At 35.5% G+C, this 25,534-nt stretch overlaps 1 protein-coding gene across 3 annotated transcripts in view; it reads right to left on the reverse strand.

The window, feature by feature from the left end:
• Window positions 1-503: 503 nt before the first annotated feature.
• mcamb (melanoma cell adhesion molecule b) overlaps window positions 504-25,534 on the reverse strand; it is a 35,299-nt gene continuing 10,268 nt past the window's right edge. For 2 of the 3 annotated variants that reach the window (XM_048160499.1, XM_048160497.1), the window contains 15 exons: window positions 12,203-12,321; window positions 10,963-11,212; window positions 10,778-10,848; window positions 10,618-10,705; window positions 10,350-10,529; window positions 10,019-10,146; window positions 8,729-8,873; window positions 8,513-8,625; window positions 7,614-7,755; window positions 7,253-7,380; window positions 6,908-7,079; window positions 5,098-5,139; window positions 3,377-3,415; window positions 2,333-2,459; window positions 504-1,961 (listed from right to left, as the gene is read on the reverse strand). In XM_048160499.1, the coding sequence (XP_048016456.1) occupies window positions 1,847-1,961; window positions 2,333-2,459; window positions 3,377-3,415; window positions 5,098-5,139; window positions 6,908-7,079; window positions 7,253-7,380; window positions 7,614-7,755; window positions 8,513-8,625; window positions 8,729-8,873; window positions 10,019-10,146; window positions 10,350-10,529; window positions 10,618-10,705; window positions 10,778-10,848; window positions 10,963-11,212; window positions 12,203-12,321 (1,859 nt within the window). In that variant the 3' untranslated portion in view covers window positions 504-1,846. The remainder of the gene's footprint in view (window positions 1,962-2,332; window positions 2,460-3,376; window positions 3,416-5,097; window positions 5,140-6,907; window positions 7,080-7,252; window positions 7,381-7,613; window positions 7,756-8,512; window positions 8,626-8,728; window positions 8,874-10,018; window positions 10,147-10,349; window positions 10,530-10,617; window positions 10,706-10,777; window positions 10,849-10,962; window positions 11,213-12,202; window positions 12,322-25,534) is intronic. The other variant, XM_048160498.1, reaches the window with a different exon arrangement.

Below are 25,534 nucleotides of genomic sequence, written 5' to 3' on the forward strand. Positions count from 1 at the left end.
TTGGAGAATTTGATGTTTCCCCATTCGCCCGAGAGGCGTTTCAAAGATGGCCGCCGAGTGAAATGACTTGTCTTAAAGGGACTTTGATGTAAGCAAGGGCAAAAGGCAACTGTTTACCCTTATACGCGCATGCCCAGTGTGCATGAACGGTCATGTGACATGCGTTTTTGGTCGTTGTAGTGTTGAGATCGTAGACGAGGATCGTTTTCATTTTAAAACACCTTTTTAAAACGAAAACGCACTAGTGTAAACGGGGCCTAAAAACCCGCGCTCGAGTTAAAAATTCCGACTTTTTTCTGTTTTTTAAATCCGCGACTCTAGAATTTTTTCATTCCAATCCACTCACTTTTTTTAAAAAAACTCAAAAGCTCGCTCTGTTTAAATGCCCCTACCTGAATATTTGAAATAACAAGTAATATTTGTTTTTTATCATTTTAAAGGAAACATTTTGAACTATTGTAGAACAGTTGTTTTTGATTAACAAAAATTAATAGGCCAAACGGTGACAAAATTAAGGCTTGAGTAAACCAGCCCTTTTAATAGAAATTTAAGGACAATTCAAAAACAAGCATTAACAAAAATACCACTGACAAACAAAAACGGTATAACATACCAGAGGAAATGAAATGCATGAACTTGAAAGTAAGAAGGACTAGCCTGTGGGTCTGCTTTGGTTACAGTACAGGGTACATACTGCATAGATTAAGATACCTGCCTTGGTACAACTTCAAAACCTTCAAAATATGGATCAAGAAAAAAAAAAATAAACAAAAAAAAAGTATAAAAATAATATTTTTTCTACTGTTCCCTCAATGAATGAAGGCTTCCACATGCATTTTAATCTTCCCTCTAAAATTTAAAAATGGGAAAGTTGGTCATGTAATTCTTTTATTATTTACATTCAGTGCAAGATGAGGACAGCAGGTCACTGCAATAAAAAAAAATACAGCTGAACTCTACAGGGAACTTCCATTTCTCTCAGGACAGAGAGAAATTTTTAGCTCAAACTTTGGCATGACTAATTTACTCAGCTCTCACAGTGAACATGAGGAACTTAATTTGATATAGCTAATAAAAATAAAAACACAGAGGCATGACATGAACCCAACATTTTGCTTACATATTTGGAAAAAAAGGTCAAACATGTCAGAGACTTTCCCTGACAAATCTATTTGTCCAGAGATTGCCCTCAAGCTTTATCATTGGGCATTTTCAGCGCTGCAGCAGATGAACGTTTACAGTAGTGAAGACGGCTCTTAGAGGTTCAGTGCAAGGACTATGATGTGGCAGAGGTGAGAGCAGGATCAAACACATCGACAGCACACAGCAAAAAAAATGACTCTTCGGCACTTGGGACTTGCATTATCAAAAAGATATTCAAGCACAATCTTATGTTGTTTCAGGCATTTTAAATAGCTAAATATATACAGTATTTCATATATATATATGTACACTTTGTAAATACTGGAGTGAGTCGTTCATGATGAACTTGGTGCTTTTTGGATTGTCTTTCTGTATATTGAATCGGATTATAGCAGGTCTAATACAAAACATGGGCAGAAAAAAGCAGAATTAAGTGGGAATTCAAGTAGAGAAGAAAATGTGGACAAGTTGTAAGGTCTTTGAGCACGCAAGTTGGGATTGACCCTGAGACGGAGCGCTGTAGGAAAGAGGCCGCAAGCATCTCTCCGCATGTCCGTGTAGTTTTCAATCTTTGACTCTAATTGAAATAACATCAGGTTTTGGTGGCACGCCTTACAAATCTTGGGTCTTGTTTAAGGTTGGATTTGAGTTCAGTGGGCTGTAAAAGAGCTAGTAATGTGAATCTTTCTTCAGGAGTAATGACCTATTCAGTAGGTGACTTTTTGTCTCCGTTGACTCCCTGTAGAAGCACCGCCTCTTCAGATTTACCGCTCTTCATCTCCATCACAATATCATCCTTACTGGCCTTTTCCTTCGTGCTGGAGAAAGAAAAGCAACAGATGAGGCATTAATGTTTTGTGTCATGATGGTATATATTAGCAAATATTTAAATGTACATCTCTCCAGACACATTTAATTTGGACTAAACACTGGATACTAAGGCATTAAGGTGACTACTTTAAGACTACTTTATTTTGCTTTATAAGTTCAGAATTTGAGCTTTAAAAAAAATATAAAAAAAATTACAACAAAACAACAACACTGATTTTAAAGGTAGAGTGTATAATTTCTGCAGCATCGAACGATCAAATTGACCAACAAATATTCTGTCCCATATTAATATGTATAAAATATTACATATAAGCAATTTATAAGTAATTTACTTTTTTTCATAAAGAAAAGTACATACAAATCCTGCTTTCCTGACCGTCCACAGGGCAGCTTTCCTTTCTTGTAGAGGAAGTACAGCACACTGCCCAGTATGGCTATGAGGAGCAGGCAGATGATGATGACCGCTATGGCTACTCCACTGCCACCTGATGGGGTAAGAGGGGAATGCAGGCTGAAGTTATTACCTTGACAGATGAGAGGAAAAGCTCACACCTAAAGTAAAGCCTGAAAGACATACTTTGGGTGAATATTTCCTACACGTCCTACTGAAATGTACAAAGCCTTTGCTAAAACACTTTCAAAAGGGTTGTCAGTAAAGTGATCTGATTGTGCTGGGTAAAAATAAAAAAAGCAGCGATGATGTGCGAGATGTTGTATGAGCGATAATACGAGCAAAGCATTCTGCAATCATTCTGCAATCATAAAAAAAGCAGTGATGATGTGCGAGATGTTGTATGAGCGATAATACGAGCAAAGCATTCTGCAATCATTCTGCAATCATAAAAAAAGCAGTGATGATGTGCGAGATGTTGTATGAGCGATAATACGAGCAAAGCATTTTGCAATCATTCATTCATTCTAGAAGGACAAGATATGTAAGTGCCACCATTTTATCCTACCTAAAATACTTCATTGGTCATTGCTGATTATTTAGACAAGTTTGGTTAAAGTGAAGATTAGCATAATAAATGATTTCGCTAACACTTTAGTTTAGGGTCCAATTCTCACTATTAACTAGTTGTTTATTAGTATGCATATTACTAGAATATTGGCTGCTTAATAGTACTTACAAAGCACATATTAATGCTTATTCTACATGACCATATTCTAATCCTACCAAAACCTAAACAACTACCTAACAAACTCTTAAGCATTGATTATTAATAGTTAATTAAGGCAAAAAGTTGTAGTTAAAAGTGTGAACTGGACCCTAAACTAAAGTGTGACCATGATTTCTTTTACACAGCCTATGGAAGCGTGTTTGTGTGAGCGAGGCTGGCGGTGAGCGGTTATGCTGGTGTTGGCCTCATGCCTGGACACATGACAAAGCTGCAGTACAAACCTTTATGTGGCTGTTTTGGTGTAACAGTAAATCCTGTTGCTGTGATGCAAAGGGATTGAGTTACCACATAGTCACAAAGCAGTATATTAATACATCTTTTTTTTTTTTTCTGCAATTAAACCATGGGGACTGCTGCCCTGGACCCTTAGATGAAGTTACTGGTATAGCGTCTATATCTATCTATCTATCTATCTATCTATCTATCTATCTATCTATATATATATATATATATACACACACACACACATTGCTTTCCAAAAGTTTGGAAAAGCCCTAGAAAAGTGGGGTTTTGGACAATAATGGCATGAATGCTTTTTAATTTGTGATAATTTTGCACTGATAAGGGACAACACAAACTACGAAAACATATTTTATACATAGAAAAAAACTTCCCAAAAAAAAAACTTTCGATTCATCAAAATATCCACCATTAGCAGCTATCTGACCTAAACTGGGCTCTCATTGGTTCACTGTATTCTAAACTTAATTGGCAATCAATTGTTGAAGCTATTAAGGTGTGCTGACCCAAAGATCTTTTACAAACCTGGGCCAAGTTTAAACCAGTAACCAGGCATCACAGCTGGCAAAGGGGCATGTCTGATTTTGACATGTATATATTGCCATTATTATGTAATCAAAATGAAAATGATTATTGCTGGTCTTCAATGATAATGTCAAGTTACTTTAATGTATTTGCACCAAAAAATGATAAGGAATTACGCTGATATTGTCCAAAACCACACTTTGCCAGGGGTGTTTCCAGACTTTTGGAGGGCAGTGTATATTGTATATAAAATAAAGTATAGATAGTATAATTTAATTTTAAAGTTATATATATATATATATATATATATATATATATATATATATATATATATATATATATATATTATATTTTTTTTTTTTTTTTTTTTCTAAATACTTCTTTTAATTTCTTTAGGATTTATTACAATTACAAATAAAAGTCAAATATTCCATAATACTGGGTAGATGTAAATGTGTAATATTTTGGAAATTTTACAGATAATATTTTTATTACATTTTAAAATGGTTAATATTTTAAAGTTAGTTGTTTAAGATTGGTCCACATACATGAAAATATACAGATACTTCTATATTTTGACAGACACATTATTGCTATTAACTTGTAATGCATCTGGTTGGAACATGATGCTGGAAGAGTCTGCTGAAATGGAGACGAGATCTTTTTGCTCATATAACTGTTTTTTCCCCTGACTACAGGCATAAACAGTATCAGAGATAAGGGCTCTGAGGACCGTCATAATAAGGAACACAAATGTCAGCTGATATCCCAAAGTAAGAGTGGCTGCTTCGCCTCATTTGCCCTGATGCCAAACGCTCTGGTCCCATGAGGTCACAGGCAGTCTGCCTATGATGTGAAGCCTGCCTTTGTCCTAATGAGTCCAGAGACCACATGAGAGCATTTTCACCATCAACCGTGTTCAAACACACACTGCTTTTGACTGCACCTCCGGAATAAATACCGTACAATGCTACATTAGCTGCCCTCTCGGATGATTGTTTATAGGGATATGGATATACGGTACTGCTTTACTGCTTTTTCTGTCATCAATTCTCAAGTGAGTACATGTTCTGTTACAGCGGTTAGGCTGGTGTTGGCCTCGCGCCTGGACACATACGGTGATTTGCTGGAAAAACAGTCACTCACTGCATTCATGGAAAAAGCTTCCAAAACATACCTTTAGTGCTGGTGGCTTGGGTTGTCGTTTTCACACGTGCAACTATAAAAGAAAGATGGTATAAATAAAGTTGTATTTGTTAGCATAATTTAACTCTTAACCTAAAATGTATGATACTTTTACAGATTTATTAGTCTTGATTTATGTTCATTTATATACTAATACATTTTATATACCAATACATTCTTAACATTAAAAGCAATATGAACTAAGAGTGAACTAAAATTTTTAATAGCATATTAAAAGTAAAATATAAATGATATAATAAGCAAGAGCGAAAAACTTCATAATTAAGGTTGTATATGTTAACATTAGTTAATGCAATAGCTAACATGAACAATGAACAATGCTAATTGTTCATGTTAATTTCTACAAATACTGCTGTTCAAAAGTTTGGGGTCAGTACATTTAAAAAAAAAGAAGAAAGAAATTAATACTTTTATTCAGCAAGGACATTAAATTGCAGTAACAGTTACATTGAAGATGTCTATTTCAAATAAATGCTGTTCTTTTGAACATCAAAGAATCCTCTCAAAAATATGTATCACAGTTTTCACAAAATTATTAAGCAGCACATTAATAATAAGAAATGTTTCAAATCAGCATATTAGAATGAAATCTGAAGGATAATGTGACACTGAAGACTGGAGTAATGATGCTGAAAATTCAGCTTTGAATCACAGGAATAAATTACATTGTAAAATGCGTATATTAAAATAGAAAATGGTTATTTTAAATTGGAATATTTTGATCATATAAATGCAGCCCTGGCTGGCATAAGAGACAAGTTTATAAAAAAAAAAAAAAAAAATACCAACCCTTACTGTATAGAAATATATTTTTAACATTTTAATTCTGTAAAAAACAACAATTGTAATTGTTTGTCCATGATAACGAATGCATGAACTAAAGTTACTGTGTGACAAATATAAATCTATGTTTTTCATATGTGGTAACAGTATTCATAAACAAAATACACATACAGTGGCATGAAAAAGTATGTGAACCCCTTGCAGAATCTGTGAAAATGAGAATTATTTTAATAAAATAAGAGGGATAATAAAAAATGCATGTTATTTTTTGTTTAGTACTGTCCTGAGTAAGATATTTTACATAAAAGATGTTTGCATTTAGTTCACAAGACAAAACAATAGCTGAATTGATTAAAATAACCCCATTCATAAGTATGTGAACCATTGATTCTCAATACTGTGTGTGGTTACCTGATGATCCACGACTGTTTTTATGTTTTGTGATGGTTGTTCATGAGTCTCTTGTTTGTCCTGAGCAGTTAAACTGAGCTCTGTTCTTCAGAAAAAATCCTCCAGTTCCGGCAGATTCATCAGTTTTCAAGCATTTTTGCATATTTGAACCCTTTCCAGCAGTGGCTGTATGATTTTGAGATCCGTCTTTTCACACTGAGGACAATTGACGGACTCAAACTCAACTATTAAAAAAGGTTCAAACATCCACTGATGCTCCAGAAGAAAAACATAAAACAACCATCACAAAACATAAAAACAGTCTTGGATCATCAGGTAACCACACACAGTATTGAGAATCAATGGTTCACATACTTATGAATTGGGTTATTTTAATAAATTCAGCTATTGTTTTGTCTTGTGAACTAAATGCAAACATCTTTTATGTAAAATTTCTTACTCAGGACAGTAATAAACAAAAAATAACATGCATTGTTTATTATCCCTCTTATTTTATTAAAATAATTCTCATTTTCACAGATTCTGCAAGGGGTTCACATACTTTTCCATGCCACTGTATAAAATATTATCCGAAAACAAAAACTCACTTGCTTCAATGTCGCGAGAAGCACTAACTGTCCCAAACTCATTGTAGGCTCTGCAGTTGGCTGTGAGTTCAGACGTGGCCTTCACAGAGCCTGTCATGCTGACAACAACAGTGTCTGGTTCTGGTTCCGTATTCTGGTTCTTCACAATCGACACAGGGACAGTTTGGTTCGTCTATATATATATATTTTTTGTCAAGTCTATAAAACTGACAGAGTTCCATTAAGCATATAAATACACAATTAAATTGCAATGAAGCTTACAATGAAACTTAAATTCTGATGTTACTAGCAAAAGATGTTTAGGAAGGTCCCTGATTGGTCAGAATCAGAGTGATGTAAGGATACCCGTCGATCAAAGGCGCTCAAGCTGATATTGGGGAGTGGGTATCCTTGTGCAGAGCAGGTCAGGATAACAGAATGGTCAGCTTTATTCATCGGACCTACTGCTTTCCACTCTGTGATCTCAGGCTTTCCTAAAGCAAGTTTAGACATTATTAGTCATGAAAGCACACTTTTTTGTTTTTGTTTGTTCTTCTGTAACACTAATGATGTTTTAATACTGAGCTAAGAAAATGGTTTATCCCCAAACCATGAAAAAAAATCTTCCTGAATTTATAGACTTTCATTAAGTGATTTCAGGTTTTACTATCGTTGTATGTACATTTGGTTCTCACAAAGTAGGCAAAAAACTGCAGTACTGGCTCACCTCGCACAATGATTTGCACAGACTTCTGTTTTTGTAGCTCAGGCAGGGAAGGGACCATCACTTCACACGTATACATCCCAGAGGTGTTATATGAGGCATTGCGTAACTCCAAAACATGCCTCTTTTCAAGCGGCATGCCGTCCTGCATTGAAATACACCATCAAATCGGTCCATTTATAAACTCAAGCATTTCAAGAGCACTGTTTATCAAGAACATTTATTGCATTCATGCTGGATGTTACAGTATTTATATCTTAAGATCTTTGGAGAACACATAAAAGTGGTCTTGGTTTATATTTGAGTTTTAAAAGGCTTCATCCAGGTCTCGGTGTAATAATCTCAGTATTCTACACTTTTAAAAGCTTGGGGTCAGTACGATTATTTTTTTTTTTTCAAAGAAATTATTCAGAGATGCAGTATATTGATCAAAAGTGACAGTAAAGACTTTTACATTGTTACAAAACAATTCTATTTGAAATAAATGCTGTTCTTTTGAACTGTTCTTATTTATTCGTCAAAGAATCATGAAAAAAAATGTATCTTGGTTTCTTAAAAAATATTAAGGAGCACGACTGTTTTTAACATTGATAAAAGAAATGTTTCTTGAGCACCAAATCAGCATATGTGGAACATGTGGAGTAATGTTTTTGCCATAAATTACATTTTAAAACATATTAAAACAGAAAAACAGTTATTTTAAATTGCAATAGTATTTCACAATATTACTATATTTACTGTATTTTTTATCAAATAAATTTAGCATTGGAGAGTATTGGAGACTTCTTTATGACCCCAAACATTTGAACGGTAGTGTATTTCCAGCATCTTAAAGGTGATAACATAAACTACTACAGATCAGCGTGGTGTCATCATTGTTTTTGTTTTCCATATCGTTGTACCTTATACCATGTTGTGTTTGTGGGTAAAGAAGACAAAGCATTGCAGGTTAAGGTGAGATCATATCCCTGATCCAGATCTGTCTCCTCTGGTGTCACCACAATATCGTCCAGATCTAAGAAAGAAAAAAAACGTGTTGGTCACCATGGAGAAAAAAGCTGACATCATCTCAACAACTTCTGCCATAGCACAGGAACTGCTGAGGAACGTGCTCTTACAGTGTACTGTGATATCGATGGAGCTCTCAACTATATCCTCACTGTATCCTTCTAAGTCAAGTAACTGGCACTCATACGTCCCGCTGTCTGATCGCTTGACGTCTTTCAGAGTCAGTATTTCATTATTTGCATTCTCTGCAGGCTCCTGAAATAGACAAGTGAGGATAATTAAAACTGTAATGTACATGTACTCCAGGGGCCTCATTTATAAAATGTTGCATAGAAACCATCCTACATTTGATCTTTTCATCATTTCTTATGATATTCTTACTCAAATGTGCATACTGTACATGTGATTCAGAGAATGAACATACGCACAAAAAACATGCGTACGCCTCTCTTCAAGATATGAAATTTATAAATCGCAAATTACAGTATATTGAATTCGCGCATAGCTCTCAGATCTCTGCCTTGTAAATGCAGCCTAGTTAATGTCATTAACATATAAAAGAGCACCAGTCAACGTCCAAATCCTTTAATTAAGAATCACGAACGGCAAGAATTGCTTAGTTTTCTAAATACCTGATGTGGCACTAAGCACTTTTCCACGTCAAAGACTGTTTTTATAAATGTGAACGGTGGCGCAGGTTTTAGCAGAAGTTCAAATCTGTGCTTACGCATATTTTATAAATGAGGCCCCAGAACTGCAAGTGATCCAATGAATATTTTCACATGGTTCAGAGATTTCAGAACAGCTGACATTCAAGTTAATTTGTATGACGCTTTTCACAATACATATTGTTTCAAAGCAGCTTCACAGAAAATGCTTATTTCAACATTACAAGTAGGAAGTATTCTGTTGTCAGCCAGAAATTGTCAAAGTAATGTCCATATCCCAGCTAACAAAAATGTGTTCTAGAAACGTTTTTCTAACGTTCCCATTAAGTTATGTAAACATTATTTTTGAATGTTATCTGAACATTTAAGATGTCCTTTTTTTTAACAAGTAGTAACATTTAAAAAAACGTTATACGAAAAATTTCAGAAACGTCCCATAAACGATGTATAAATAACTTTTTTGTTGTAATGTTTTGAGAACATTTTTAAAGACCAGGATACCTTTGAACGGATATTCTATTAACATCATTGGAAGAATGTTTGTTCATAACTCTGAGAGAGCCTTGCTAGAATGTTAGCTTAAGTTCTGAGAATTTTCCCTGTTAGCTGGGATAACAGTAATATACAGCTATAAGATAATATAAGTTATGTGGTTCGTAAACATAATAACAACATGAATTCAGTCAGGCAGACATAATGAACATGTATGATTACAGCTTGATTTTATCTTACCCCTTTATGTATGAAAGTAAGAAGGGGCTGAGGATTTCCATTTCCCTCACAGTGGATCTCCACAGTGTCGCCTTCTTTTATAAGCTTTTTGGATGAATTTATATACACTGTTAAATTTGTTGTAGGATCTGAAATGATTACATGAAATAGTAAGACATTGCACTTGGTTGATCCAATAGATGGCAGCACAAAGCACTGTACACCCAAAAATGAAAATTCTGCTATCAATCCACAGGAGAAAGAAAGTCATTCAGGTTTGGAATGAAATGAGAATGAGTAACTAAAGACTATTTCTTGAAAATAAATATAGGATGAAAGGATGTTGACTTACAGAAAACTGTTATGTTGATTGGCTGGGACTCTATCATTCTTGATGCACCAGGGACAAAGTATTGGACCTCACAGTAAAAAACAGCATCTTCATCTTCCCTAATGACTTTAATGAAAAGTTGACTCTCAAGTGCGAACAGGCCATTGGTTTTGATTGTTTGTGACTCCAAGATCTTTACCTCTAAAGGGGATGCAGATGGTTTTTGTCATTGCCAAATAAAATAACATTTTGTTTTTGGAGAATGTTGACTGAATGGCCCAGTATTTACCACCATCTGAGGGTTGGAGAGGGAATCTGTCCTTGTACCATGTGATGTTGGGTCTGGGATACCCGTCGTCCACTTTACAATTTGCAACCTGAGTAAAAATACCATAATTATGCAAAGTTCATGAAAATGTACATAAGCAGATGGTTTTGCTGAGCTCTACCTTTGATGGCTTCTCCTCAGTAACAGAAATCCCTGTGTATGTACCTTCAATCACAGGCATAGATGGAGACTCTAAAAGACAGAGTGTTAGGATGAAGGTTAAAATAGGTCAAGCAGCATATGATGGTGAACCCTCAGTCTGGCCAGGCTCTTCTAAATCAGGTGGGACAAGCCCATTTGTCTTACTGAATACTTGGAGACGAGTGCGTCCTTCACCACTCTCTTTCAACACATTGTGCACCATGCAGATGAACTCCCTCTGGTCACTCAGTTCCACCTTGTCGATGGTCAGAATGGCGGTTCCGCGAGCATCATGAGGGTCATAAGAGTGACTGACTTTGATCCTCCCGGCATATTCACTACCCTCTTCGATGATCTCAGTCTGATTATCATAGTAGCAGATTCTTATCCTGCCTTGGTCCTTGCCTGGTAATTTCTGTACAAAGTCAAAATGCTGATGTTCAGATTTCAACATTTATTGTATGTCTATAGATTTGTATATTCTATTGAGGTTATTTGAGTGAAAAATTGCTTATATATATATATATATATATATATATATATATATATAAATTTTCACACTAAAATAAAAAGATAAAAGGAAAATAAACTTATTTTAAAAAAAAAATCTCATTCTCAATTAAAAAGATCATTCTCAATTTATTTTTTGGAATATTCTTCATTTGTTTTTTGTTTCTATTTATTGTAAATAATTCATATATATATATATATTTAATTTGTAAACAATAATATAAGTATGCATTGCATGAGTAATTGTACTGAGTTAACAATAATAAGATGAGGTCAGTACAATTTTTTAAAGAAATTAATACTTCAGCAAGGACACATTAAGTTATCGAGTGGCAGCAAAATTGCAATTCGAAAAAAATATATTCCAATATATTCCAATTCAAATAAATGCTGTTCTTTTGAACTTTCTATTCATCAAAGTATCTTGTGATAAAGTATCGTGGTTTCCACAAAAACATTAAGCAGTACAACTGTTTTCAACATTGATAATAATATGAAATGTTTCTTGACCAGCAAATCAGCATATTTGAATGATTTCTGAAGGATCATGTGACACTGAAGACTGGAGAAATACTGAAAATTCAGTATTACTATCACAGGGATCAATTACATTTTAAAACTGGTATTTTAAATTTTAATAATATTTCATTATATTTTTTTACTTCTTTAAAAAAATATGTAGTGTGTGTGTGCATATATATATATATATATATATATATATATATATATATATATATATATATATATATATATATATCAGTATTATTATCAGTATTATTTTCTAATTTTGGGGTGAAATGTGACCCAGACATTTTTTCATAAAATTAAACCATTTAACTGATAATTGTAAAACAAATTAGAGTAAAATGTGAATGTGAATGTGCCTGTTTCTCACCGTAAACCAAACTATCATCAAGGCTGGTTCCTGCAGAGTATATATACAGGGGATCTCGGCCTGGTCTTTTAAAGATACTTCCACCCTGTCTTCCATGCTCACATCCACTGCGGCCCATGCTGAAAAAAACAACAACAAACACACATTTGTCTACAGGCCTAAACTTTGTACTGATAAAGAAAGTCAGATCTTAAAGAAAAGCAACAATGTTCCACAAAATATTGAGGCTCAAAGCCTATTTGTTAGACATTTTTGTGATCCCTATTCCCTAAGCCCCTTCAGAGTATCATTTCAATGCAGTGACTCCTTAACAGGAAATAGGGCATGGGGAAGACCACTTCTGATTGGACCACACCACTCATGTTCCCATGTCAAATGCCCGATCTAGTGGGAGCAAGGCACTTGAGGGAGAAGATATTATGAGTGGAATTCACTGAGCCCACCCATGTCCAGATTGATGTGTAGCATTCCCACATGTCACGCCTCAGGAGGAAGAAAGACTCGATTTATCTAGAGAATAAGTGACCTACTGTTTGCCAGAAATTAACTGTTCTCTCCCTTAAAGCATCTTAAAGCTCTTTCTGAATCATGAGGAGGCTGAAACTATTCATCCTCAAAAACATGATCACTACAAGACAAAAACATTCATCTGCTAGTCATTCTGGCATGATGTTTGTTTGTTCTGTGAGGAAAACGGTTTTAATGGTTTTAAAAAGGTGTATAATCTAGACTTGCATCTCCAATTGATTTTACAAATGTTCCTCAGTAACCTTTCAAATATATTGTTTCTGGCCTCTATGGTCCTGTGGGCACTACAAGGGGATAATTGAGTATGAGGGATGCTTTCACATTACAGAAATCTGATTAGTTTCTTCCAACAAAGGCATTTCCTGTGCATTAGCGACATTAGCACAAGACCGACGTTCTTTGTTGTAGCTATCAAACATTCACCTTGTTTGAGTACAAAATGGGGGACCAAGGTTTCCTAAAAAAAAAAATGTTTTTGAAGACTCGTGTGGTGATCTAACAACTGCTCTCATTTTTCAAACAAATTAAATCCTTGATATGATATTTTTAGTGGTGGTTGTTTTGTTAGCATGCTAAGCTGTGCTGTCACACTAACACGCATGCTGTTTTGAACACTGTATGTATGTACATTACCATAAACGTTTGAGGTCAGTAAGATTTATAAAGTACGACAGTAAAGACATTTATAGTTACAAAAGATACTAATTTCAAAAGATTAATGTAAATGCTGTTCTTTTGAACATTCGATTCATCAAAGAATCCTGCAAAAAAATGTATCACAGATTCCACAAAAATATGAAGCAGTTTTCAACATTGTTTTCAGCACTGATAATAATACGAAATGTTTCTTGAGCACCAAATCAGCATATTAGAATGATTTCTGAAGGATCATGTGACACTAAAGACTGGAGTAATGATGCTGAAAATTCAGCTTTGCCATCACATGAATAAATTACATTTTAAAAAATATATTACAATAAAAAACAGTTATTACATAGAAAAAATGTTTCACACTATTACAGTTTTTACCGTATTTCTCATAAAATAAATGCAGCCTTGGTGAACATAGACTTCTTTCTAAAACAAAATCTTGCAGACCCCACACTGTTAAATGGTACTGTATTTAAAAATATTTTAAGATCTGCCTTGAATCATTATAATGCAAATCTGTAATCATCTATAAGCATAAACACCCAGAATTGGGCATCATAATGACTAGCATTTCCCTTGATACAACCTTACAGATTACCGAGATAAAATAAAACAGATAAGAAAAAATAACAGTTTATTCCAATATCTTGCCCAGCTAAAAAGATCTGCAGACAAATGAAAGTCTGCCAAGATGCCACGGCAGCAACCATGCAGAACAGACATAACAAGCTTCAATTATAGTTTAAGAGGCTCATACACATTTAGCAGTTTGACTGATTAAGCGTGCCACTCTTTTTAGGCATGGAAAAGCACTCGGACAAAAAAGAATGGCCAAAAAAGGAAGCGAAAACTTATAATGTGCCCGTGAGCCACTGTTGACAGTCTGGTGTCTCCACAGCCAAGAGTGCAGATGGGTTGTTTTGTGTCATCAGTCTAATATATTGAACAATAGTAATTTAAGTTCTCCTCTCAGAGCACTGGGAAAAATTCAGACAAAAGACTTTGAGCAGGAAGACACAACTCAGGTTTCCTAGCAAAGCTGTGAGACGTCATATAAGTCCCAGATGAGCCTAATATTAAGCAGCTGCTCTGCCTCTTTAAAGCTACCGACAGCAAGTCACAGATGCAAGAATGTATTAGCATAATTACATACGTGTAGATTTACATAGATACACTAATACACAACAAGGAAGTCTTTATTTTCAATAGAATTGCAGTTATATTAGATATTTTTTAATCTACAAAAGTCGATATTGTATATTTAATTGTACATGCTCATTTCCTCATTCCTCAACTGGGCCTAGAAATGGGGGGGGGGGAATATGGGGTGATTTCCTCCCAAAAATTCAATTCTTAACACAGAAAATCCCCCAGGATGGGGTTCTGACTCCATTCTCCACATTCCATGATCCTAGAATGATCAACGCAACCTTCTGCTTCAGTACAGCCATATTGGAGCCTATAAATGGTCATTGTTAATGGGTAACGCACCTGTTTTTTAATTGTCTTTAAACTGTGGATTTCAGATGAATGTTGTGCTCCTTTTATTCATGAGCATACAAAAACTCCCACAGCTGCATAGTGAAGTGAAGTGCTGGGGACACTATATCAATCATCGCATGCTTTATTTATAGGACGTTCCACAGAGTTACAGCATAAACAAATGCTGACGGCCTACAGCAGCTCTGCAGTATAAGCTACCACATCCTCTGATGAATTTCGTTTTCTTAACAAATCACACAGATGTTTGTTTAATATCTAATGCTGCACAAGTTGTTTTATTAGCATTGTTTATTTGGCCCTGCAGATTATCTTGTTCTAGTTGAGAATCTGCTGCCAAGGGAGATGACTTGTGTTATGGGACAACAGACAGGAGAATGACTACCTGCCGACAGCAAGCCTGCATAATAGAGAATATTTCCTTGAGGTAAATACAAGGGTTAGTTAACATGTCCTACTTTATCTCAACTAAGTATAACAGCACTATATCAGGTGTGTTTGACACTATGAAAAGTCCCCTATCATGCCAGTAAGGTTGCACGCAATGGACCAAAGACAGACATTCATTACTAAAAATACAGCACTTCAAAGTAGGCTGATGCAATTATAGCAACATATTAGCAACCTCAGGGATTTAGTTGATGATTTAATAAACATTTCACATTTTTAAGTAAGGCCAAATTCTGTTTTGCATTTAAATTATTAATTGATGTTTAATGATCAAAAAACATGTCTTATCAATTGAGGTCATAAACTTGAACAAATTGACCATTTTCACAATTTTTAAGAAAATAGACAAACAAAACAAAATAACAAAAAAGTGCTGCATTTTTATATTTTTTATTAAAATGTTCTTATAAATTAAAATGAAAAATATATTGACAGTAATGTTCTGTAAAAACGTGTTTTAATTAATTGTATTATTATTATTATTATTATTATTTAGCTAAATATATTACCTTAAATGCATGCATTATTATTAAAATTTATGATTAATAAACAGCACAGTGGCAACTTTTCAGAAAAAAATCTAGCCAAAAAAGCACGCACATAAAAAAATAATACACCATCCACTGTTAGCATACTATTTTCATTGTTAAATAATTTGAGAGCAGGGCTGTACAATATTGGAAAGAACTGACCTTGCGATATTTATTTTTTCTGCTATATATATTGCGATATGAAATAAATTCACCAGATTACTTGAATAGCTCTATTTGGAAATAGTAATTCTAGAATGATTGGGGTGATTTAAATGAAATAAACAGTGCTTTATATTTATCAGATATGTATTCAGGATAAATGAATAATCAGATATAAAATATCACTGCATAAATTGAATATAATTAATCTGGGTTAAAGCTGTAAAAGTGATTTTCTATTTGTATGTTGTTGTTTGATAACATTCATGACAGAAAGAAGCAAGAATATTAGCCTGCTGTCACTTTAAGACCGAAGTGGACCGAATATGATACACATCCATTTTCTTGTTTGCGTTACCTAAGCTATAAGCAACTGTGTTTACAAAGATACTCACAGAGACGGACATCATGGCATAATTTTGCATGTACGCGTCCCAAGCACAAAAAGCGTGCATCGCAATATCGATGCTAAAACGACACATCTTGCAGCCCTATTTGAGATACACAAATTCTGTGTACTATTCTGAATGGTTGAATTCATATGGTTCCAACATTCAGGCTAACCTAACAAAGCTGAGATTTTTTTGGAAAAGCCTTAAAAAGCATGAATGTAGGTTGTTGGCGTATATATAGACCTGTCAGTCAAATATCAGACTAAAAAGACAGGTGTTCTATGAAGAAGAGTCGGACTCCTTATTAAAGCACAAACGGCAGGCACTTCTATGCTTCCTTAACTAATTATTGCCTTGACCTGAGGTTCAGAGTTTCTTTTTAAAAGGCTTTAATGGGTTTAGAGTGAAGTTCCTGTACATGACATGGACAGAGTGTTGGAAAGTCTTAAGAAGAGCAGTCTGAGCCAAATGCGATACAAAGCTTTTTATGTTATCTCAAGATCTTTAAAGCAGTTTTATGGTGAGGTTAAAGTAATGAGAACATAATCACTATTTATATGCCCAAAATCTTACAGAGACTAAGCTGGAGCTGATGTGACCTTGGAAATACATACTCTACCAAGTGTTTTATTATTACTCTCAAGTGGAGAGATAATACACACAAAAGCAGCTGTTAAACTCCGTCTCACACTCCCAGAGTGTCACACACACCAGCGACCCACAACATGGCACGTCAGCCTGTCGCCCCTCGCGACAGCCTCCAAGATTTATAAGGATAAACGGTGCACTTACAAATGCTAGTCCTGATTGGTTTACAAAAAGCATCTGTCTGAGCTCATAAACACACATACAAAAATTGACTTCATCTCTGGAGAGTATTAGCAATGATCTCTGTGGACTTTTCCCCAAGCATCCTCCCATGGACCTCCACTTCCCCTCTGTCCCTTTTTCCCACGTCTCGAACGAATCGTGCTCACTGCATGCTTGGGGAAAGCAAAAATAGCTGCTGATTTCTGGGGTATGGGAACAAGCAGCAGGACATTATTTATGCTGCAATGATTGTGATGACTTGCTCTGAGAAGAATGGGATATGCGATGGAGATCTCTCATTGGTGGAGTAGATCTAAGCTCTAAAGATAGCCGGTATCCCGACGTGATGGAGCACTAGAGAGTGGCCCATTCCTTTTTTGGTGTACTAGAAACTGGCATGATGTTGGGTTCTGCTTCACAAGCCTCCCAGTGTGCCAAAGCAGCGGCATTTACCTTGTGACACATAAGTATGCGGGATAGAAAATAAAATAGATAAAAACAGAAACTTTTGTTAAGTTAAACATCTTTTAATCTCCAGAAATGGAATGTTGTGATGACAGAAAAAGTGGAAGTCTCATATTCTCATAAGGCCAGAATTATCTAAACAGAAGATTGCTGAGAGGACTGGTCTGTCCTGAAGAAAACTTACAGAACCGTTCCTCTGAGTTATAAAACACATCTGAATCAGCCTACTTAAAACACTGAATCCTAGTGAGTACCAACAAATGTACCCTTCTACATATGGGTGATTTCTTTCTTCAAGCACTTTTATGTCCCAGGGTTTGATTTTTAACAAAACTCTTTTATTAAAACCAAGCTTTTATCATGCCTTCAATATTTACTTTTCAAATGCTTTACTGCTGCACCCAGACTTTCTATCTTAAAGGGTTAGTTCACCCAAAAATGAAAATTCTGTCATTTATTACTCACCCTCATGTCTTTCCACACCAATAAGACCTTTGTTCATCTTCGGAACACAAATTAAGATATTTTTGATGAAATCCGAGAGCTTTCTGACCTTCCTATTGACAGCAACGCCATAACCAATTTCAAGGTCCAGAAAAGTAGTAAAGACCTAAACTACCCACAACATACCCCTAAAATCAGAGGGAAATGATAAGTGAATAACACTATTGTTGAAGCACCTAACCCTGGTTGTAAGCCTAAACTTGACAAAAACTATAAACTTGTCCCTCAAATCTGATTGGCTGATTGGAATGTTGGGTAACACTTTATTTTAAGGTGACTTATTACATGTTACTACATGTACTTTCTATGTAATAACAGTAAATTATGCATAATTACAGGTAACTAACCCTAAACCAAACCCTAGCTGTAACTCTATAGTAAGTACATGTAGTTAATTAATATTACTCAGTACTTATTTGAGTAAGTACAATGTAACTATGTCACCTTAAAATAAAGTGTAACCGAATGTTGTTCCAGGATAAACAAAGATGTTGATCCTATAACATGTTGTACTTGATGAAATAACATTCACCCAGTATTTAATATGTGAATAGTTTATCAATTTAAAAAAATAAAATAAATGACTGGTCCACCAACAATTTTGCCCCTAAAATTCAAAAGGTTGAATCCTTGATACCAAGGAGACAACAATGTCAGCAAAAGCTTAAAATGAAATATGTGGTGTGATGTGAAGAAAAAAAGTAAATATCACTTCTGAACAGAATATTTTTATGTGTCATTTCCAGCTGTAATTTTCACATTGCAAAAAGTGTGACAATATTGATTGGGATTATGCAGAATACAGTAGATGTTAGCTATAATGTCATGCATTTGTCAATACATTTTATTCCAAAAAATATTTGTTTCACTCACCATCATTTCCACCACATAATGCTGACATAATTTGAGATGTGGTGGAAATGACACTGTGGGGGAATTTTCATTACTTTTTAGAAAAAAAAAACATCCTGCTAATGGACACTTTAAATAAACTAGTGGGAGTATGAAAAGTGTTTTAAGAGAGTTTATTTTCTAAAAGTATACAGGGCCAAAACTGCCCATAGTTGAAGAAATGGCCAAAAGCTTTCAGAAACATTTTTGTGTGTCCCTGTGTGATCTATTATACCCACATTTATTTAAACACAGAAACCTCAGTTTACTACTGGAGACCAGAGAGTCAAGTATTGGTGGCCTGCTGTAATGCAGCAATGCAATATTATAAGAATAACTATGAGCTCTTGCCAGGCCATCCTCAGTAGAAAAGCATAACGTCACATCGTTTGTCATTTTACAAGCTCTAAAAATGGAGAAGATCAGAGGATTCATGACATCATTATCTGAATCAGACAGTGATTTCAAGTTTTTCCGCATTTACATTAAAGTCTTCATGCCAAGGTAAAGCCCAAGCGATTCATTGATTCAAACAGTAGATTCCTGTTAGCTCAAGACCATAAGCTGTTGTGTCTGCCTGAGGAGGAGACGGTCACACAGGCTGTAAAAGGCTTCTTAGATGTTTGTGATCAGCAGAGACTGGTGTTTCAGGAAACACCATAAATTATTAAGCTGCATAAATGAAGGATGAGAAGAATCTGCTTTTCCTTGTCAACATCAGCTCCCTGAGGAACATCTATCCCTGTTCACTAGCTAATAGCTGAAGGGGTTCAAAGCCTGAGCCAGTGGCTGTTTACAACCTCCTTCACTTCATGGATGCAAATGGATCCCTTGCAAGTCTGTAAAAGGTCCCCAGGGGCTACAGGAAGACGGAAGGAAGTCCACAATCAAAAACAGACTTGAATGTAGTGTTTGAAATGAAGATCAAGGCGTTTTTATCTTAAAAAGTGCACATTGTGTTGACACACAGCATGTTTGCAGCGTATTTAATATTGTGATGACAAGAAAATCTTTCTTAAAGCTACAGTAACAATTAAAATGATTGCCTATAAGCTACTTACTACAGTACAGCCAAATTTACAGCACTGCCACGAAAAGACTATAAGACATTTCACCTGCTTTGATCTAACAAATTGGGTAACACGAGCAGGGGGCGAGACCACACAATGACCAGAGCGGCATTTGCCCACCCAGAAAGACGACTGCCGAAATAATCGAACACTAGTGAATAAAAGAAACTGCATTTTGTTGAACAGAAAATTATCATAGCTCACATGCTATAGCATAATATCATCTTATGCTCGCCAAGGCTGCATTAATTTGATCAAAAATATATATATTATATATATTTTTATATTAATATAATATATATAATATATTTAAAACTCACAGTGATTACAGTGACCAAGTTGCCGGACCATCTAAGCCAGCTGTAAATTTCAGAAAACAAGTTAATGGTTTTTGGTTTACAAAAAGGTGAAAAGGTGTCAGTGGATAAGGATTTGATATGTTGTGTCAAGAAGCATCAAGAGGGATTTGTGGTGGTAAGTATCGCTGGGGAAAACTTACACTTATGGCAAAGATCCAAAACGAAGAACCAGGGACACAAGAATCTATTTGGGGGTGCAGGGAAACAGTGAGGGAAGTCTCTGAAGAATGTCTGGCATCTCTGTCCATATGATGGCAGGGATAAGATGCCTATTATGGAGCACCCTCTGTCCCGCGAGCCAGACGCTCCACAATTCACGCTCTGTCATCAGCCACTAACCCCACAAGTGTCCGTTTCACTTGCAAGTGGGAAAGGAGGCACCATTCTACAGAAATTAGGCATGCCTGCACCAGATCAGGATATGTGCAGGATCCACAATGACAAAACTATTTCTCAGGTCATGAATCCTAAGCTGAGAACACGGAGGGGTCTGTATGACAGAGGTTACAAGGTTGGGAGCCTCATAAATTACTCTACTGTGCCTAAAGAGCTCATGAAATGACTTGATGAATGCCGTTTTCTATCCTGTGTTGATGTATTTACTATGAAACAGAACGTTTTGGCACATATCAAAGGGCTCATCCCTTAAAAAAAAAGATAATAGGCTTTGGTTAACCCTTAAATGCATACCTCGGGTCTTTAGTGACCCGGGACGTCATTCACCACCCTCCTCCTCGTTCATTTTTTAAAGTTAGACATCAACCTTCTTGGTATTCCTCAATCAATTCATTATAAAGAATATAACAAGAAAAAAATCATAAAATTATAAAAGAATGCCTATTTTTGTATTCATTTTTTGTAAAAAATGTATAGGGTCACAAACGACCCGAGGTATGTATGAGTGTACGTATATTTTTTCTGCACAACAATAATTGAATCTTAGATGACGGAATAAGTGCAATTCACCTTTATTCCACAAGGTGGCAATGTCTGATACACAATGCTGAAGTGCCGACTCATTCAGACAGAAAACGAAATAATAAGAAAAACATGAAATGGCTCAGCGATTTACTGCAGAGCAAGTACTGAACGCAATCAAATATGACTGTAACTGTTACTGGATGGATCTGGTGAAGCTGTTAGCTGTTAGCGAAAATTATATAGTTTTGAGAATATGTTTGAGATCGCGAATGGGCTCATATTTGCGACCTCAAACATAAAACTAGCCCATTATTTGCTGAATTTACTTTGAAATGAGCTCTGACGAGGACAGTGATGATGGCATAAAACATCTGCTCAAACTGAGCCCTTTCAAGCTCCAAAAGGTAACAAAATACGATTGATTTTATTCTTCTGTAATTGTTACTTTAATATCAGAGGAGTTTTATATTATCGCGACAGGCAGAGATCCTTCCGTGTTAGATATAGATCCGGGTCGATAAAGACCCGAATATGTAAGAATGATTGGCGAAACAGTCATGCATTTAAGGGTTAACGTGATTTGCTATGTGTTAACGTTAGTCAACATTTGGGACATTCTCATTTTAGAGAGCATTTCATTTGTCAAAAATCTTTGTAGTACAGGATTAATATTTAATATTTGTAGTACAGTCATTAATATTTTTGGCCCATTTTCTTGGAAGTTAAAAAACTAAAACTAAAAATTCAACCAACTTTTAGGAGTATGCTGTCTGTAGATATGCTAATGCAATTTTTTTTTCTTTGAATCCACTTTTTTGGACTGTATTTTTAGTCGCGATTTTATATGTAGCTTTGGCGAATCAAATCAGTGATGGCGCCAAAGTCACGTGATCTCAGCAGTTTAGCTGTTTGATAGGAGATCAAATGGCTAAACGGCTAAACTTTATAATATTAAGGTAAAACTACTGAACTCGCATGAACTGTTTTAAATATGTTTTTAGTACCTTTATGGATCTTGAGAGAGGAAATGTCATTGCTGTGAATGCAGGCCTCACTGAGCCATCGGATTTAATCAAAAATATCTTAATTTGCATTCAGAAGATGAATGAAGGCCTTATGGGTGTAGAACGACATGAGGGTGAGTAATAAATGATATTTTTTTTAATTTTTGGGTGAACTAACCCTTTAAGACAGAAATTCTTTTGAATTTTATTATTTGATTACACAGAAGTCTATCAGATAAATATAGTGAGAGATGTGGAGATGGCAATGATTCAAAAACAGATAGCTGAGGAGGATTTCAGGCTCAAACACCTTCATAATGCTGACATGAAAAGCTCACAAAGTTAAAGAGCTTGGCCATGTGATCTGATTTTAGAAAACAGGCCCCTGTCTGTCTCTGAAAGCAGGCAAAATATAAGTCAAAAGCGTTGCTTGATATTCTGTGGTTTGCTGTTTTGATGAGAAATATTGCTGTTTATGATCACCCAGAGTCACATCTGTGTTGACTATCAGGACCTCTGTGGCTTTCAGTCTATACCCATTAACATATCTACAGCCAGCATTGATGTCAGAGCTGATCTGGCCATTAAAGCTTTTTAAATGTTTAAACATGTTCTCCTACCCTAGTTTAAGGTGAAACAACTATAAGTAAGGAATTCATCGGCTGATTTCCCAGAAGAGTGTAAACACTGTAGCTCTAAATCACTGCTCTGTTTGTTTGAGCGATCTGACAACGGTCAACGTAAGGCTCAACCAATGGTGTGCCTTGGTTCTTAGATTAAGAAACATGTACTACATATACTTACTATAGTAATAACAGTAAATTATGCATAATTACAAGTAACTAACCCTAAACCAAACCCCAACCCTAACGTAACTCTATAGTATACATGTAGTAAATTAATATTACTCAGTACATATTTGAGTAAGTACTATGTAACCTTAAAATAAAGTGTAACCATAAAAATTGCTAAAAAAAAACAATACAACATATTGCGATACATATTGAATTGGCAGCTCAAATCGCGACTAAAAATACGGCCCAAAAAAGTGGATTCAAAGAAAAATTGCATTTAGAAAAAATAATAAAATAAAAGAATAACATTGTTTAGAAAGGAATTTTAAGGTACCATAGATGCGTTTCAGACACAAAGGCTATTCTAGGTTTTTTAATTATACCACCTCCTCAGAGATCACATTTTAGCATTTTGCACATCCTTTGTGTAGATGAGAATCCAATCCCAAAACACACTGCAACAAGCTCAGTGAATGGATTGCGGACAAAGTGTTATAATTGTGGTTTATAAACTTTTTTCAATCTGAATGTACTGATAAAAAGGTTCATCCATCCATCTATGCATCCATTCATCTTTCAAACAGCTTGTCCTATGTAGGGTCTGGCTTAAAAAGGTTTGGTATAATTAAAATTATATGCTTGTTAGACAATCTTACTATTAGCTTAGCAACAAGTCAATTATAAATCCATTGCAAGTATAGTCTCTCAAGCGGAGCGCTAGTTATGTGGTGCACAGTAGAGCATTCCAGTTTATTCACTTATTAGTTTCCTTAAGACAGCTCCCTAGATGTTGAAAGAAAGCTTTAATTCCAGATTCATTGCCATGTGATTATTAGTAATTAAATATACAGTTGTGTGTGTTTCACATTTTAAGGGCTATTGAAAGACACTACCTCCATTCAGAGGACAATCACCCTCTGGCCATCCACAAGTCATAATTTCCATCCCAAACTCCTGCACAAGATGATCCAGAGCCCTATTTTAAGAACACATAATTGCTAAATAGTTTCAGAAGACCACAGAAATGAGGCCAATCACAATGCCAGTTTACTAAACTGCTGCCATGCAGCCTTCATATTGAGCATTAAACCAATCTGACTCTAAGCTCGCAGTGATTCTCAGTTGCATGAGACAGCAAATTCAACAGAACATGATTTACAAACATTAAAATAGTTTAGGCTCTGGATTTGTATGCTGACAAACTGATGTTCTCCAAAACTGCACTGCGGTTCTGTTTAAAATCATTCGGCCGTACCCTGAAAATATTTAGATTTCTAAAGTATACATTTTAAAATATTACTTGCCAACAAAATATTCTGAATGAACTCCAAACAAACTCGAGACTGATGTACAACTACAATGACGTATCATGCCCTGCAGCCTACTGCGCCACCCAAAGTGTCAAATCACTGATCTAAGAGGCATGAAATATTTGATTTCATAACACATCCGCAAATAATATTGATGTAAAGGGATCCATTAATACAACTTAGATTCATTAAAATGACGAACCGCTGCAGATACATGAACTGTGACCTATTCATTGTGTAAAGTCCTGTCTCTCAACAGAACAGCTGTAAAGTCATTTTTCCCATATCACATAAGCATTCAGATACTTTTTATACTATATTATATATATATCATGTACATGTTGCTGCACATAAATGTACTTAAGCAGAAAGTTGTAGTCCAACATGATTCGTTCTAATTGAGTTAAAGTAGACAGGAGATGCAGAATGTTAGAAGCAGTTAGACTGTGGCACATGGCCAGAGCTGAGCAGAGTGCAGTTCCTCTGAGGCCTCGACGCAGCCTCCAGACCTCCAGAACAAGAGCCGCATTCAGACCTACTGCGTTCCCAGCGGGCAGGCCTGTGGGCCCAGCCGACTTTTGAAAATTGAAGAGTTCTGTCTTCAGACCACAATACTGTTTCCTCTAACCATTATGCATCTCATGTCCCCAAAGTAAAGCAAATTTTCTGGAGAACGAATTAGACTGGGCATCATTTTTGGACTGAATCTGGAAGTGATGCTATTATTTTAGGAATAGTTTTTTCATCATTTGTTGACCCATGTCTTTCTGGAGATTGTCCAGTCTGCTCTTTTCCTTACAATAAAAGAGAATGGTAACCACGGCTGTCAAGCAGGATTATTTTTAGTGAATAACTACTACTCACACAAATCTATTTTATAGTTTCAGAATACGTATGATGCTTTTTGTCTTTTTTGGAGCTGTGATCACGATCCACTCGAATGGATGACAGCAGCTTGGACATTCTGCTAAAATTCTCATTTTCCACAAAT

This window comes from Megalobrama amblycephala, linkage group LG16 (genome assembly GCF_018812025.1).
Source record: "Megalobrama amblycephala isolate DHTTF-2021 linkage group LG16, ASM1881202v1, whole genome shotgun sequence".
NCBI classification, from domain to species: domain Eukaryota; kingdom Metazoa; phylum Chordata; class Actinopteri; order Cypriniformes; family Xenocyprididae; genus Megalobrama; species Megalobrama amblycephala.